At 45.4% G+C, this 17,838-nt stretch overlaps 1 protein-coding gene across 1 annotated transcript in view; it reads right to left on the bottom strand.

Moving 5' to 3' along the window:
- The window catches only part of LOC144124309 (uncharacterized), a 42,440-nt gene extending 32,215 nt beyond the window's left edge, over window positions 1-10,225 (bottom strand). Inside the window, exons 1-7 of the mRNA XM_077656944.1 lie at window positions 10,133-10,225; window positions 8,038-8,197; window positions 6,858-6,970; window positions 3,868-3,978; window positions 1,845-1,970; window positions 1,581-1,707; window positions 533-826 (exon numbers count right to left, since the gene is read on the bottom strand). Coding sequence (XP_077513070.1) covers window positions 533-826; window positions 1,581-1,707; window positions 1,845-1,970; window positions 3,868-3,978; window positions 6,858-6,970; window positions 8,038-8,197; window positions 10,133-10,225 — 1,024 coding nt within the window. The remainder of the gene's footprint in view (window positions 1-532; window positions 827-1,580; window positions 1,708-1,844; window positions 1,971-3,867; window positions 3,979-6,857; window positions 6,971-8,037; window positions 8,198-10,132) is intronic.
- Window positions 10,226-17,838: the final 7,613 nt, after the last annotated feature.

The raw sequence follows: 17,838 nt of genomic DNA, 5'->3' as shown, positions 1-17,838 counted from the left end.
AAAAGAGAAAAAGAAGAGGTAAAAGGTGAAATCAAGCATGCTCATCACTGACGCACTCCATTCACAAACACACATGACTATTAAAGGGTATCCAACAAACCCGTGTCAGTAAGAAAAACTAATAATGCTTTTGTCCCTCACGCAGCCGAAGCCGCATCACTCCAGGGTCCAAGGACATGCTTCAGGTGCACGCGCCTGTCTTGATGGAGTCCTTGCACACGAGTATCCTGCAGCTCTCCGTGATTAACGTTATGTTCGCAGAGACGAGGATTACACTGAATACGATTGATGTCTCGTAACTTCCGAGTCAATTTATCTCTAACGCCTTCCGCATTTGCGTCTGATCTTTGAGTAGTGACCGTCGATGACCACTGAGTTTTCGAGAAATCGCAACTGCAGCCAGATTTTTTTTATTAAACTGAAAAGTAGAAGTCCCAGTTATATGTTACTTACCGAATTGAGCGCATATGTACCGTGTGTTCTGGATTCCAGCGGGTAGCAGACAAACAAAAACTGTGAGTGGAACACTAACCGGCTATCTTGTACAGCGTGGCGAACCAGTCCGTGATATGCATGACCTGGTGGGACACCCTCTGTCTTCTGGCAAGCAGGGGACTCCAGACGAAGGCTGGCACTCTTGTAGAGCCCTCCCACACAGACCATTTCGTCCCACGTAGTGGCCAATTGAAGCTGCGGCTGGAGTGGTCACCAAACGGCGTGCCGCCGTTATCGCTGACGAATATGACGACGACGTTGTCCAGCATACCTTCCTCACTCAGAGTCTGGAACACCTCGCCCACGGACTGATCCAGTGCGTCCACCATTCCTGCAGTGGTGAAAGTGTTCACGTAGAGCACACGCTTGAACTGCATTATAGTGATTATTCAGCGCGCGGGTGCTTTCCTGCCAGCCATTTCTGAGGAATCAACGTTTCGGCGATATCTTCGGCGCCAAGTGGGGAAGAATAGTTTGGTGTTCTCTTTCTTTCTCTTTTTTATCGTTCACTTTTCCTCTCTTCCTTTTATCTTTCCTTGGATATTTGTCTCGTTATTTCCTATAATTCCCTCGTTGCAGAGCCCGCATAGAATATTTTCTAGAGTTTTCAGGCCCCTCCGAAGCGAAAGAGAGGGCTCATGAGAGTTTTCCGCGCCTTAAGCACGGTTCAAGAAGGCAGAGCGTCCACGCTTGGGAGGGAACGTCACTCCTTTCGTACTTTCGTATAACTTATATATGTCTGCCGTCTCGCTTCGCCTTTCTCCTCTTTTCACCTCTCTGCTCTGTCGAAGAGAAGCGACACAAAGTTGGCTCTCCGACTTTTCTGGATCTCTAAGTTTTTATGAGGTAGGCCACTTGCTTCTCATGCGTGCAACGGCGCACAGCCAAAACGTTTGGCAGAATCAAGAGGTACTAAAAAAGATCAAACATATCTCCAGTTAGTGAAGGAGGAAGTGATGTGCGGCATAATTTGAGTGTTTCTTTTTTGCTCAGTTCCAAAGGTATCTTCATTATTTCGTTTTCATAGAGCAGCAACACACAATCTCGACAGTAAATCGAGAACCCATTCGTTTACAAAAACTGACCAGCGTAACGCCTCCTCTGTTTTTCTTCAATATAGGCAAACTTTTTGACATTCTCCATCGGGGCCTGAAGAGGGATAGGACCTCCAGATCCATGCGGTGCCTGGTAGCTCATTAGGAGAAACATCGGCTGCAGAATAAAAAAAAAACATACACTTTTACCATATGCAAGAGGAGCAATGATCGCAGTAAACAATTCAGCTGAACATATCGATTAATGGTAACTCGCTGCATTGACTAAGAAAAAGAGGCTATTTTGAGTGTTACCTTATCCTTTTGCCTGGTGCGTATTAGGTGCTGCGCCCTCCGCGTGTAAAGGGTGGTGGAGTAGACTCCAGAGTCCGCCCAGTTGGGCTCCGTGCCTATCCAAAAGTCAAGCCCAGTGTGGTTGTCCTGTGTAATCACAAGACCAATAAGCACTGGTTAGTGTTCTCAAGAACCCGCAACTTCGGGCATTGTGTAAGTCCTAGTTACTTCATGTTTCTTTCTGTCTGGCTAGTCCCTGTCGGCTACCATTTGACGTAGCCTGTCAGACCTGTAACGAAGGCGTTGACAAAAAAAAAATAAAGAAACAAAGATCCACGTGGAAATGGGAGCAAGCATCATGGAGCCTGAACAAAATAATGCTGTCTCTCTCTTCGATCGGGTTTGCACCTGCACTGACGCTGTTTCCCGCTATGTCTATTAGACCTGGTAGGACGGCTCTGTACTTTTTGTTACACAGATGAGGAAGAAAAAGCATCAAAGTATGCATATTCTGGTTTTGTTTCGAAGATAACATGGAACGCAATTCTCACCCGCATTTGTTTTGATAATATTTTTTCATGATATCTGCCATTTCTTGTCGTCATTCAAAGAGCTATTTTTCATTCAACGGCATTGAGATTGCCTACTCATGACGACGACGTTATGTGGCATTCGTAGCAAGCATCAGCTGTGCGGTGTCAAGAGCGGAGGCATTATTCCCTCTTTTTTGCTTCGAAAGAAAATGGGTCCAATGTGTTTTCCAGCGGAAAATATCTGACATTGGAGGCAAGCGCTGTCATGAAGTCGGTCGCAACCAGTAATTCGTGGCAGTGGTCTAGTTCATTACTTTTGCCTAAAAAAGAATACATGGCAAAAGGGAACATTTGATCCGAGAGCTTCATCACCTGTAGGATGTATATAGTGTTAGATCACTCGGCTACGGCGTGACGTATATTTGTGTGAGGGCGCATTGGCTGATACGAGGTATTCACGTGGTGTCACGGAGGTCATTTTGCTGTCCAGCGCGCAATTTCAGCAGCTCCAGCCAGTGCAGGCGGCGATAATCCCACCAGACTTGAGCGTGGCCTAGCGCACTGCTCCACGGACAGCAAAATAGCGGCTGCTTTGATGTTGGTGAATGCTCCCATGTTGTAAAAATGATCAGTTTTGTACAATTGTTTTTTTTTATATGTCGACAAACATGGCATTTATCAATAAAAAAACCGAATTCCCTCTCTATTTGAAGCTTCGGGAAAGAAGTAAAAGCGATAGATCCTTCAAGAATCGAGATTTTGTCCCCCAAAACAGCTTTAAAATTTCATCATTTTCATAGACTACCATGCTTGAAGTTCGAATAGTTTTGGAATAAATATTATAGGCAAGTCATCCAGCCCCCTTTGCTTTTGACGTGTGCCTGAGATCACCCGGAATCTAAATCCTACAACAAAACTCCGGCGGTCATGTGTAGAATTAGTTACTTATATATAAAAAGTACAACTTGTCCCATTGCAGCAGCATAGCCGGCAAGGCTTAGCTGCGCTGACTTGGAACAGTCCCGAAATAAAAGGTTCTAATCCTTAAAGAATAAAACATCTGCCATACTCTTTTTTTTCGCAAGGTTCATTCGGTTATGGTTCATCAAAAACAGGCTACCCGGGAGTGCAGAGATCCTGACACAGCGAGACAAGATGTAATATCCAGGCATGCCTTTGCGCGTATACAAAACTGATCTTTGCCACAGTGGTCTAAGCTTTGTCCAGCGGTGAGGTTTCCTCACGTCTTGAAGGAACATAGTGCGATTAATTAAATTTAATTGCCATTCTATTTATATTAGGGCGCCCATCTCTCATTTCAGATATTTACCCGGCAGTCTTGCTGTCCCTTTCGATATCTCCACTAAACATTTAACCGTTTAAATACGGAACTCTAGCCCGTGACACCAATTAAATCTTTAAAAAATATTGTCCTATTAACACTGGGGTCACCTGAGCTGACTCACAATGAAATTCAAATTCAAACTCTTCGGGGATTTGCGAATACGTACGAAAGTCGAAGTGTGGCTGTAGTAATCTTCTTCTCCGTGGTAGTAACCGTAAAAACTGTCGAAACCCCGGTATGTTGGTGTAAAGGCTTTCGTATAAGAGCCAAGATGCCACTGTAAGAAGGAAGGAGCATCAGCGCATATGTGACGGTCCAGGATAAGGAATTTGTTCGAATGCGCCACACATCGGAATACACATTTCCACATGCAGAGAGAGAGAAAGAGAGAGAGAGAGAGCGCATCTATTTCCCGACCCTGCTCCTGGTCGCCGTCTCGTCGGTATATCCCCCTGCACGTGGGCGATATGAGCAACAGGAAATGGCCACAACATTATGCGGAGTGCAGCACGAGGAGTGGTCCAGCTCCCCTAAGAATAGGGTAGGAATCTGCGTGTCAGGTAGTGTGGTGACTCTATGGCACGTGACAAGTCCAACATGTATGTTTGTTGGGGGTTGGCTTCACATACCTGACACAGCGAGGGTGGCTAGTACGTTCGCGTCGAGTAAGGTGTGGTGAATGGGTAGGAAGGTTGCGGTTGGTGTGTCATAGTTCTTTCAGTCTTCCTCTTCGGCATTTTCGGTGTATAGCCTGCTCTTCCATTGGGTTGTATTCATCCGACCAAGGAGAAGGGCTGCTCGGAGACGAGTTGCGAGCGAGAGCTTGTGCCCGTTCGTTCTCTTCTACCACCTGCTGACCAGGAATTCATTCCAGGAGGACGTACACATCTGGATGCTTGTGAAGGTAGCTGTGTAGTGGACACACCGCGGGAACATGTTGGCAGCGAAGTCACGGAGGCCGTTCTGGCTGTTCGTGCGCCTGGTGATCGTGTTAGTCTGGCGAGGGGGGTGGTGGAGGATCGCTTCTGATTTTTATTTTATTTCAGCTGAGGTCGGATAACGAACGCCGGTATGATGACTGACTTCCTGAAGGCGGGGGCCTACAGACGAAGTAGCATCGAATAATATTTATGGTTCATGGAGGCTTAACGTCAGAAAGCAACTCAGGATATGAGGGACGCCGTAGTGAAGGGCTCCGGAAATTTCGACCAACTGGTGTTTTTTAACTTGACCTGACATCGCACACTACACGGGCCTCTAGAATTTCTCCATCTAAATTTGACCGTCGCGGCCGGGATCCAACCCGCGTCTTTCGGGGCAGCAGCCGAGGGCCATAACCACTGAGTCAGCGCTGCGGCCACATCGAAGGATGTATCTGTATATTTAGACTCACGGCATGGTTTCTTGAGGTGACATGGTCTTTTTTCTCGGCATGCCCAATCCCTTTACCGGCCCATGTTGTAGGGTAGAGGCAGGATGGTGACGTTGGATAGGTGGTCCCAAGACAGTCGAAAATCGGGGATTGCTTGGAGGTGCGGTGTTCTCTGTGCAAGCGTGCCGATTATGGCACGGCCTTGACGGAAGGTGGTCAAGCGATGGTGGTGAGCTTCATGATGTGTAGCACTCTTCTACTGTATTGTACAAGGCGTTCAGTTGAATATGAGATAGCTGCGTATTGCGAGACTTAGCTCCGTGCGTAAGCTTTTGCAGATGGCTGTTTGAATTTTGTGGTCTTCGTTAGGTGGAGGTATTGGAGGTAATGTTGGAGCTGGAGGTAATGCTGCACGCTCAAACTGTCGGATGCCATGTTTAAACATAGGTGGGGTTGAGGCTGGACCAGTGACCTGCACAGATGCGGCTGCAGTGTCTGGCGCTGTGGACGCGCTGTGACTCACCGATGCTGGTACTTGTTGATCACAGCCTCCCTGCGACGGTGTAGGCGGGATATGTGGTTTCTACAGCCGCGCAAAATCACTGGTGGGGGACTACTGCACAAGCGCATTGCGAGTTTGGATTTTTTGCCTCTGGCTTTGATTCGAGCACTGATGGCCTGGGGCTATTTGGCGGCCACAACTGCAGCTTTGGCAGCATGAATTTCTCCAACGGTGCATAGTGTTTGGATGTGGGGAGCGCTGGCCATGCACTGGTGTCAGTGGACGGTGGCAGTTCGGCCTTCTTGAAACTGCTTCGGCAAGCAAAAGAGCCACTTCTTTTCAAGTTGGACTGCGCGGTGTGCGTTCCTTGCCGCTTCTGGTGCATACGTGTCGCCGCATTCAATCGATTTTCTTAAAATTATTAAAACAATTTAAAGACTCAAACTTGGGCATCTGACTGTTGACTTAAGATAGGCGTTCTGTGTTGCTACGGGCTAAATGACCAATAAAAGAACGGCTAAAAGAACATTCACAAATTGAACTGAGTAGATCTTTCATATTCTCTTTCTTTCCCGTTATCACCCCTGCATACCTGCAAGGTAGCCAAACAGGCGTTGCCTGGTTAACATCCCTGCCTTTCATTTCTGCTGTATTTCTCTACTTCTTGCTGAGCAGCGCGCTTAGCGGCTCTGGCCGCTTTCCCTATTTCACACGCGTCAGCGAATGCCCGGTCTCCAGCCTCAGTGATATGTTCGGCAAGTTTAACCACCTGCTCATTTGCGTGTGGTCCTACATAACGCATTATAAAACCTTTGTATGTTTTGTCTCAACGGGCCGCACTGCACGGCTTCAGTGGCAGTAGCATTCGGAATAGTCCAACGAAAGGATCAGAGATGACTTACATGACAGTTTAGCTGCTAGCAAGAAATTGATTATGGGTTGTGGTTCTTGTGAATGTTGTGTAAGTGGTACCGCTTTAGTGACATGAAAAATGGTGACCCGGCCGCAGGCCTTTAGTACTACTCCATATGTAACTGGATTATGGTAGCGAGCTAAAGTGAAGGTTGCATTCTTTAAATACTGATTTCTTCGCCTAAATGCATAGACTTGCCATCAGCAAATGTATGTTTTATAGGTCGGTTTTCGTTTTTGATCAATAAACAACACGGCTAATGGAAAGTGAGCCATTAACACATAATGACCCCAATAAAATGAATGTCACTGAAAAAAAAACATGAATGAGGCTAGCATCCAGGCAAGCGAAGACTTAATTAGTGGTTACCTTCCCAACAAGGTGAGTTGCGTAGCCCAGCTCCTTGAGGTACTGAGGTAGTATTGGGACGTCCAGCGGCAAGCCCCGAGGCTCACCGTTTAATATGGGCATGCCTTGCAAGCCTAAACACGATATATACAGTGAGAGAAGACAGCTTTTAATCTTCGTGAGAGTGAAAAAGGCTTTGCATACAATTCATTCTACAGCAGCGTCAGGGTTCTACTATGGTATTTTGATAACTCAGTAGCCTTTTGAGGCGCACTCCTTGCAACTAAACCCTTCACCTCCATTAGACTGTTAAAAACCTTTTCCTATTTTTACCCTGTTCGTACGGACGCCGCGTATCTAAGCCCATATTTTCAATACTCCTAGGTAGTGTAGCAGACACCGACATTAACTTGCTTTTCGCCGTCCTGAAGATAGGAGGCATCTTGAACAAAACAGAAATGAAATAATTTTCCATTGATACAATCACCAGGCTTACCCAGCCCGCTCGTTAGACAGACCGCAGCTGCTTTTTTTTATACAACGAACGGCTTTATAGATGTCGGGGTTCTGACATTGACCCAAAACATCTACACCCGAGTGAAGGGAGGCTGACTGTACTTCGTACCCATGACGGGTGTGTGGTCGTACGAATAGAGAATATCTACTAAAGCTCATACCCTTGGGTGCAGTTATGACGAAGTATGTGCTTCAAGAGAAAAAATTAGTACACTAGATGGATGAAGCATTCAGCCTGCGAGAAGTGTTACCTCAACATATATAGAGTCTTTTGTCTGAGGCTTTTGGAAAGGTAGAAACCCCATTCCCTTCTTCGTTGCAATAATTGTCGATATAAAGTGTTTGAATCGGCCGCAATCTAATTGAATAATTAGGTTATGTACAAATATCTGCTTTTTTATCATAGCGCCTTATTTATATGCTAGTAGACTGCTTCTTTTCGCGCTCATGCAGTAAGCTTCAGTTCAGTTTTACCGCGTTACCTTGTGAACTCCTTAATGCACTGCCCTGAATGTCCATAAAAATAAATGAAGTAATTAGCTTACACTCCTCTCTTTATCTGCAGCAATGACGGCGATAAGCGCTGCAGATTTTCTGAACACCTTAGCTATCATCAACAATGGTTGCCCCCCCTCCCCCCCACCCGCACCTGAGTCCAAGCCTCGCGTTTCTTTTCCAACCTCACCCATTCGTATCGGGTAACGTCCGGTCATCAACGCCACTCTTGATGGGGTGCACGTCGGCAGGGCGTAGAAGGTGTTCAGTATCACACCGTCTGCCGCTAGCGTATCCAGGTTGGGAGTGGGAATCTGAGATGAGCCGTGGAAGCTCACATCGTCCCATCCCTGAAAGAGAAAGTGATGTCCGTTGAGGGTTAGAATTGACGTTTTGCATGCTGGAACGCAACGATAACTTTCTTGATTTCCTGCTATCCCACCGCCTCAAGGAAACTCTGGCAGCAGTCCGTCGAAACATGGAAGTTGAGCTTTTCTTCTCCAGTATTGCTCTAAAACGAAGGCCTTTTGACGTCCTCAAACCGTGTACAAAGCGGCTGGCTGCAAGACATTTAGATCAATCTGACGAGCTTGTTTTGATCGATGCCACATAATGCTGAGAGCTTCAGTGGATGGTTGCTTTACTTCTACAAACGGCAGTGTGAATCTCCGCTAAGCCTGGTTACCACATCTTGCCTTCGACGTAAAAAAAATAGCTCCTTCGACGTAAAAAAAAGAAAAATCATTCCACGTAAAAAAACATTTATTTGCCCGAGAACGCCGAACTGAGCCCCATAACGTGTATTCTTTGCTTGGGTTCGGGTTAAAGCCGGCTGCGTTTGTACGCGGCAAAAACCCTTTGCAAGACAAATACTCCTTTCACTGCTCCTCTTTTTTTAACAATGAGATGGGTAGAAATAAGTTTAGTGAGAGAGGACAAAGGAAATGCAAAACGGCCCTTGGTGATAACAATGAGAAAATGACGATGCCTAACAAGGCAAAAGTAAGCCGGATGCCTCTTGTCTCACGAAGTGTAGTTTGTAACCTCAGCATGCTTCAGGATGCATGCAGCCTGGAAACCAACAGATCGAAAGAGTGCATGAGCGTCAGTGCATCACTTTTACGTGGGTGGATTGCGCAAGGAATCAATGCGCTAAATTCGGTGTAATTTATATTCCAATGCGTATTAATTGTTGGGAATACAAGAGTACAGCGAAATATAATAAAGACAAATGCCCTGCTTTTGATCAAATGAGGAGGCGTTCGACTGTAAAGATCGGTGATTTTTTCATGAGGTGCAGTTCAGATGCGACATGGCCCATTACAATACGACATTTCTTGCCAGAAGTAATTGATATCAGGTCCAGCTAGACAAGTCGGGCTGGTGATCATTTTCACCGCTGCTCTATCAATCCTCTTCATGGTTAGTGCAAATTAACTTTTTTTTTGGAAATGACCTTGTACTGGTGCTTAACTTCAACAGGCCCGCCGTGGTCGACGTGCGCTCGGTAGCGTACGCGATCACGGGATGGGGTCCGGCGGTTTTGAACGGTGTCAGGCGCGTTTAAGTGGGGGAGAACGCATTTATCTCCTTAATTAAAAACCCCATAACTCCTTACCGTACAACTGCCGTCATATGGATGTGTTGTTATAGGAAACAAGCCAAAGTTGAAAAACAATCGCGTCTTAATCGCGAGTGGAGAATTGTTGCTTTGAAACCTCAGGGAGAAAAATAAGAATGTCGAGAGAGGTCAGCGAGATAAACAAGCATATATTTTATTTATTTATTTATTTATAGATACTGCGATCTAGTACAGATAATAGCAGGATGGGAAAAGAACAAACAATATACAAGTATATAAACGCTCAAATTCATAACATTTGCAGGCACTTTTCAAACCTCACTAAAGAATTATGATTAACAGTCCCGCTATTAAGTTTACTCCATTCAGTAATTGTCCTCAGATATATGCAATGATAAATATACACCACTTGTCTCAACTTTATGCCGCGCTCACGTTCTAAAGGATTTCAATCAATGAGCCTCCATCTCGCACAAAGACCTTCAAACTTCGTGAATCATCTAGGCGATAGGTAGTTCAAGTGAGGACAGAGCTTCGTATATGCCGAGCCATTGTGTGCAGAAACGCTCCGTTCATCACTTTTGTCGCGTGCCCTCGCAGAGCAAGCTACAATGATAACTAAAAGAATATATTAATCAAACGACAGCTTCAGTGCCCCTTGGTATGTATAAGAAATAATACATAGTCACAATCACTCACTTACCAAGTCATCAGCTAGGAAGAATACGATGTGAGGCTGCGATTTAGCACACAGCACCGCTGGCAGGGTCGATAGGAAAATCGCAAGATAAAACATTCTTCTTTCTGTGCACCTAAGGAAGGGAGGGAAAGAACAAGTCAGACGGCATCCGGTCGTGTACCGGAGTATTTAGCTGCTTATGTTTGCGGATGAATTCGATTTTTTTCCTCTCGAACTGCGGCTCCAAAACTTGACCCCTTTTGACCTCTCATGAAGCGAATGTGACAAGCGTGGACGTTATTGTCAAATTCCACAGCAGCGACATAGTGCAGCTACGTAGGTGAACCTCTCCAACGACTCGGCTGAGGTGAGTGAGGTACGTCCGTCGTGATTTCCAGACAAGGGCGAGTTCGAGCCCTGTTCCGCCTTTGCAGTATCTGTGATCGCACACGCGAGTGCTAATAAAAACAAACAGCGAAGGTTTTGGGACTTTTTTTTCTTGCACGTCCGCGCATTCTCTTCAGGATGCATGCAATACAATGTACACCATGATTAGCTTGAGGCGTCAGCTGTGACTTTTCACCTAAAGGCAACATACCTGAATTTTAGACACACGATTGCATTAATGCAGCAATCCGACTGTGCAGCTATAGAATTCTGTTTCATCGTAGCGCTGATAAACCACTTTGAAATAAGTCGAGCTAACGGTAAAATTTCAGCGGGGCTTCCTAACATCAGTAGGAGCAAGGGTTTATTTTTCGAATTTGTAGAAAGCCACTAGCATGATAATTTTATGTTTATGATTCGAGAAAGGATATGTGCTAACTTGAATTTAGGCTAGAGATAGAATAATGAGCGGAAAGGCCGGGGGGGGGGGGGGGGCGTCTAAAACCCAGCCACCAGTGATGTTTGTTACCCAAGTTGGTCTCCCTGTATTAGGATTGAATTTTTATCAAATCGTGTAATCACAAACGTCTGCGCCATTGGCGTCTCCTTTCAACACGGTGTAGACTCAGCAACTTGGTGCACTATAACGCGCCATTCGTTGCCTTCTACAGTGCACCATGACTCTAAAATATTTCAAAAATAATATTTTTCAAAAATTTCTTTAGCATACCCACTCGTTTGCTCTCTCACGTAAAAAAAACCTTTACAAGTTTCCTGAAATCTCATTTTCTGTTACCCCTTCACGCTGCACCACTTCACGACTAAGAGTGTTTAAGCAACTTCGTTCATAAAAGGCCTGATGAGGTAAACAACGACATAGGCAAATAGCAAAAAGTACTGCACGCGCGAGAACTGCAACTGTGAAGTGCGCTCGTATTTCGAGATGGCATCAGGAGTTTGCCATATTGCGTCGAGCTAACAGGGAACCCTTCTGCGCATACAACTTCCAAACCGGCAACGGAATTGACGTAGCCTAGGACGTGCTAGTGCTTGGCTGCTAGTTCCTAGCAGCCAAGCACTAGCACCTTCGTAACCAAGGAGGGAGCATGAGTTAAACCTGCTGCGTCCTGCCCTAGCGAAAAGTGCAATCGTATTATTTCGTGTCGTGAGAGTGATTATAGTGCTGGCTCGATGTTATTTTCACATTCCACTCAACGATTCGACATTATAGCCACCCTTGTCAGGCGATAACAGAGCCCAACACCACGCTTTCCTCTGCGCGTATTACTGCATACAAGCAATGAACGTGGCGCATAACGTGGGGTCCTGAAGAAAGATATTTATTTCATGCGATATGAATAATGTAATATCAGAACAAGAACGCATTCCGCAGTTATTCGCTTTTCTATGGCGGCGATGAGGAGAATCGAGCGATTATTCCCACATCTAAAGGGTCACTAAGTTCGCATGCTCTGCAGAAAGAAAAAAAAAGGAAAATTACCGTTACCTTGCTGCACAGACTATAAAGCGCCCACCTCCCACGCCGGGTCAGCCTTGAACACCCGCAAAACAGGCAGCACAAGACACGGCGTGCGGGAGAGTTTGTCGACGTTGTCAGCGATTACGACTGTTGCCAGGCCAGCAGGCTGCTTAGGAAGAAACTAAAAAAAAATTACTTTAAAAAGCTGGGAGTTTCAAACTTTGGAACCTAGCGCATGGCGTGTTAGGTGCAATAAACAGTTTATATTCCAAAAGTAAGTGTCGTGACCCCTTTAACAACAAAACACTCCACCCAAGATAGATAATTCAAACTCGTAATCTTGTTGCGTCGGAAGCATCCTTCATTTTGTCAGCCGTTAATCAGTTCGCACATTTTGCCGCTTCAGTGCGCTTTGCCCTCAAGGTTTCGGCTTCATTCGAATGCGGCGGATCATCAACAGTAGTTAGCACAACAAAACCTTTTCCACCGGGCAGCATTACTGGCATTTAATTAAATTGTTTTCCTCCTTTTCCCGTTACAGATAAAGAAGCACAATGAATGGAAGATGCACAGGAAGCCTTCATCGAGTGATTTAATTTGTTTAAAGCCGGAGTCGACTTCATTCAGGGTTTCGCAAATTCGTAATGTCTAGGCATCCATGTCCAAAGTGGTTGGTTCCAAATCGTAAGATAACAAATCATAGTCATTACCGTGACGGTACCAATCAGAAAGTGAACATACTGTCGATAGAAATAGTGCTATCTGCGCCACGTGTGGTCCACGTCCACGGGCCAACGAATTAGCTCAAAAATATGCTGATAGTGACGAACTGCACTACAGTATAAACACTGTACCGGTCAGTTCCTGCTACAATTTCCAGTCACTTGATGTGTAGTTCTACATGCTGGTTTGCCAAGTGCTCTGTAATTGATGAGAACTACCACGCAGTAAGGAAAATGTGACAGTAAATGTCAGTCTTAGATCAGACCAAAATTTCAGAGCGTAGAATGCACTCTTCTTACCATGCCGTGGCGAATCAAGTCGCACATCGAACAGGTGAACAAAGCCGCAGTCCCCATAATGACAGGCCAAAGAGGAGACAGAAAAGGGTCAACGTGTAGTCGTATACGTACGCACTGCCTCACTTATGGGGTCACAAATCCTGCTTTCCTTAGACAGCTTCCATCTCCCATCCATTCTTTTCTTGGAAACTCTACAGAAACTCTGCAGCCGCAGCTTGGTGCCCGTAGATTTGTCACTGGTAGCGAAGAAAGCACAACGAAGAAGTAAGCCTTCCACGACTTCTTCTCTCCCAGCGGGGGAGCTGCACCTGGCGATATACGATCAATTGAGCTGCTGCCATACACAAGGTGGCTGTTTCGATCGCTTGATCACTGGGTCACGCGAAGAGCACGTAGCGGAGCACTTTGGCCCAGGTGGCCGGCGCTGTACGGCTTCCGCACGTTATAGCCCCCTGGTCTTCCCCTTGTCCCGTGTCGCGCACATATGGCGCCCGTGCCTAACGTCGTATTGGCTCACTGTCGCAGTATAGCACATAAATGTACGGCGCAAGTTAAGATTACAGTTCGTTTTACCTGAACCAGGAGATAACGCAGGATACACCTTGTACCAGTTTTGTCGATCTATCACGAGCTAACGAAGTGCTCACAGCAGTTCCAAGTACAACTTTCTTGCAGAAGTATTTTGAATATTCCAATATTATAAGCTATTGTTATGGAAATATTGAGGGTGATAATCCATTCTTTCGATGCGTAGTAAGATGTTTTAAAGCTTTTTTGTCGCTCGCATCGATTAGTTAAGGCTGCCATTTAAAGTCATATACGTTTTGCTGTCTTCAGCCATATAAAAGGCTAACGATAGCAAAAACGTTAATAGCAAAAAGATGCAAGCCTTCCGAGGGGATGAGGGGAAGCGAGATTACGAGGTGAGTGCAGTGTTAAAATGTATGAAAAAATTGCGTTCATAAACAATTTTCACCCAAAATATGTTTTTGTCCACCAGAATTATTGGGTATGTCACACCCTAACTTTCCAGTTATTTTGAGTAACTGGTGAATGTCCTGAATTACTAGCCCAGGATTTTTTTTTTTTTGCACAGTATGTTTGCCGGATTTCTGAGGGATCTGTGAGAGAAAACGTGGTCGAAATTTCTGGAGCCCTTCACGACGGCTTCCCTCATAGCCTGGGGCGCTTTGGGACGTTTAACCCCCATAAACCTAAACCAAATTAAAATGCACATTGATGACTTACGGGGGGCTATGCGGGTTTACAGGGTATTTCACTTGAGACTGCCAGCAATTTTAAGAAATACCCGTTTTGAGTTAGAGTAACGCTTTTTTCGGCTTGGCATTGTGAGTGGTGTAGTTAGTTAAGCAGGCTGATTAACTGATACTAATCGTCAACTTGCTAACTATTACTGTTAACCACCTTATCCATTGCGCGGCCTGTAGCCCACCGTAAGTAAAATCTATATCAGCTTCTCGAGCTTTTAGTTATTCTGGTCATTCCATATCAGCGCCCGTATCAGTCGGCAGAGATCACGAGAAATGCGTGCCGATGTGTGACGCGCGCACATAGGCGTGTTGTGCTGCTCGCGCGGGTTCGGCTTCCGCCATGTGTGGCCCCAGAATTGCTGGCGCTGCAGCGGCGACGGGAATGGCATTTTTGAAATTCCAAAAAAAACATTTGGATATTAATTACTGTGGGCTACAGGCCTTTGAATTGTCAGGATGTCAAATAATAAGATTTATAAAGTTGACTATTCAATACTAATTCCCAAACCTGCCGGTAGGGACCTCTCCTGATGCTGGTAGGGACGTCTTCTGAATATATTCTTAAGCACTCCACCGATGACAATGCTATGCCGAAAAAAGCCCTTTTATAACTCAGAAAACTAATATAAAAAATTGTTTACAGTCTTAAGTGAAACAGCCAGTATAATGAAGGTTTGTAACGAGGCAAAATCGGGGCACCATTTTCAGTATCTCTAAACGCAATTTCTTCATCTTAAGACGCGTTGCGAATACTGACTTCTACGACCTCCGCCAATCGGCGCCTAGGACCAAAGATGTTGTGCGAAGTACAGAGTTCCAACTCATCCACTCACTTTCTCACTCACCCATTGAAAGCACCGGCCGCAACAAAGGCGTGATTGCATCCAGTTCTAATATAGATATAGTCTCACAGACGCAGATGTGCTTTCTGTCGTGGACCTTCTCCTGACCCTGCCTACGGAATCACGTGAACTTTGAGTGCACGATTGATTGCTTTATTAAAAAAAGAACTAGTGGGGCGTTATCAGCCATATTTAAAGTACAGGGAGGAGAATGGCCTTTACGCAAGGCGATTGCAGGTGGAAAATTGCGTGACATTGCTGGACTACGCAATCTGAAAGTTTAGATGGATCGTATTCGGAAACGCTCATCAGGAGTCGAGGACATTACGGCGGCGACACTCCGGCTTGACAGATCGGAAAGCTTTTTAATAACCCCGAACAGCGATCGCTGCTTGACACTAACGACTATGGCGCTAACGCCTCTACGCTAACGCCTCTACGCTAACGTCTCTACGCTAACGACTAGGGCGTTCTACTCCATTTAACGCCTGGTCTTTCAAAATTTTCCCGACAGCAAGTTCATCTGTTTTCTGTGATGCCACAGACATATTTCACTGGCAAACAACAGAAGGCCATCGTTGGATTGTTCCTTTCAATTTAAGAGGTTTAACGTTCATTGGAGTTTAACTTCCCAATGCAACTCACGCTTGAAAGGCGCCGTAGTGAAGGGCTCCCGAAATTTTCACCACCTGTGATCCTTTAGCGTGCACTGCCATCACACAGTACACGGGCCTCTAGAATTTTGCCTCGATCGAAATTCGACCGTAGCGACCGGGATCGAACCCGCGTCTTTCGGGTCAGCAGCCAAGCGCCATAACCACCGAGCCACCGCGGCAGCATTTTTCAATCTGAAAGTCAATGTGTTCACTGCATACGGTCCACATAGAACTAAAAAAAATTTAGTCTTTATAGTGTAAGTGACGTGAAAAAGAACTTGATTTAGTGCTATTTAGTGCAAGGGGTGCCAGCGAGTCGGCGGTTTAGTGTAGCTTCCACCCTTCGCGAAAAGTGTCTTTACTGTGGACTACAGAATTTTTATATTCGAAGCCGCAACCGTCTGCACATCAGAATAAAGACCTCAAGGACTCTTGTACTTGTTAGTTAGCCCACAGGATCACAGCTTTGCAGTTTATATGGCTGAATCATACAGTATACAGACATGCGCATGGGTAGCACACATAGACTAATATGCACAGTACTAACGGTTTAACACTGAGTGGTTCATTCGTCCCTAAAGCTAGGATTACAATAAAATTACAAACGCAACGTATACTGATACCTCAAAGATTATAAAGGAGGATGCCGTGTATTCCTTTACTGGAACTGCACTGGGACCTCCTGTATCAGTAACAATAACACTGTTTATATTTTTTCAAAGACTGAAAAAATTATCAAAAAAGGAACATGAAAGAAAATACATTTTGTTATGCGAAGTGCCAAGGTATAAGGAAGGTGCTTGTCACGAACATACTGGAAATTAAAGCATGGGTCAGGGATCGAGCTGAACGTTGAGCTCGAAGCTCTTCTTAACGGCAAAGGGGAGCGACTGCACACACGAAAACGTCCTCCGTGTTTTCGACCGTGTTTAGCCGCTGTCTGCATTGATAGAGACTGACAACTAGCCATTGTGTTCCCAACATTGATTCTGGACGTGCGAAACCATGTTTTGCCGTGTATAACGAGACAGCGAGCATGAAAGGAAAGTTGCCGATTCCACAGAGTCTATAGAGCGGCATACTAACGTTTTTCGTGAAAGCTACCTTTTACCTTCTTCCTAGAAGCCACAAAAAAAAAAATAATAAGCGATGACGTTACATTTAAGCAAGCAGGCGCGTAGTCAGAATTTTTTTTACTGGATGGGCTCGTGGAAAAGTATTTTGTACGAGACGGGACGGTTGGGGGGGGGGGGGAGGCTTAACCACCGCCCCTTGCTCCCCCCCCCCCTCCTTGGATCCCTGGATACTTGTAAGATGGTGGAGGTGTGGCCTTTTGTCGCACACGACAACGCCACGACTTTGTGGACTGGCCCTACTAAAAGAAACAAAGCAAAAATTCAAATAGAACTGAGGTATTCGTCCACAGATAAAAAAATTATCCATAAAAATTCTCTACGATTCTAAAATACGTTCTTTTGACTGTTCACAGAAAGTTTTCTCGCTTTATTTAGTATATGTTGTTTGTCACAGACTTCTAAATCACGATAGGAGTATCCGAACCTGTATAACACAAAAGCAACTCGTTGCAGCATTAGATCCATGGTTTCCTGCGTGCATCCCAGCAGTTTTAGCAGCACCGGGCGACTATAGTGATTAAAGGACTGCACTGCTAGTACAGTAAAGCTTCGTGTACTCGGGGCACCCACCGGTAAAAAATTCTACTACCTAGGAGGGTACACGAACAGATTACCATCGCTTCTAGAAAACCGCTTGGCCGGCGCCTGAGTCAGTACTGGCCAAGCTGATACTGACAGCAGTCAGTACTTCCAACGAATCTATAGCTCAAGAAAAACGACGTGTTTTTAATTAGGTAAAAGAAACTAGTTAAATAAAATGAGCACTTTATTTTTGTGGGCGCATTGCCATTAATTCACAGGCAAGGAATTTTATTTTTATGCATGGCCACAGGAATACCCGTGCTGGTCTGTTGCTTTCTGCAGTTGTTGCGAGCCACGCCAAGTTTTACCGGTATTGCGTTATGGAACCCGTGTCAATGAAAAGCTGGCGTCGTT

Source organism: Amblyomma americanum, chromosome 3 (genome assembly GCF_052857255.1).
Source record: "Amblyomma americanum isolate KBUSLIRL-KWMA chromosome 3, ASM5285725v1, whole genome shotgun sequence".
Classification (NCBI taxonomy): Eukaryota; Metazoa; Arthropoda; class Arachnida; order Ixodida; family Ixodidae; genus Amblyomma; species Amblyomma americanum.
The sequence above is the reverse complement of the archived record's forward strand: the minus strand, read 5'-3'. Positions and strand labels throughout refer to the sequence as shown.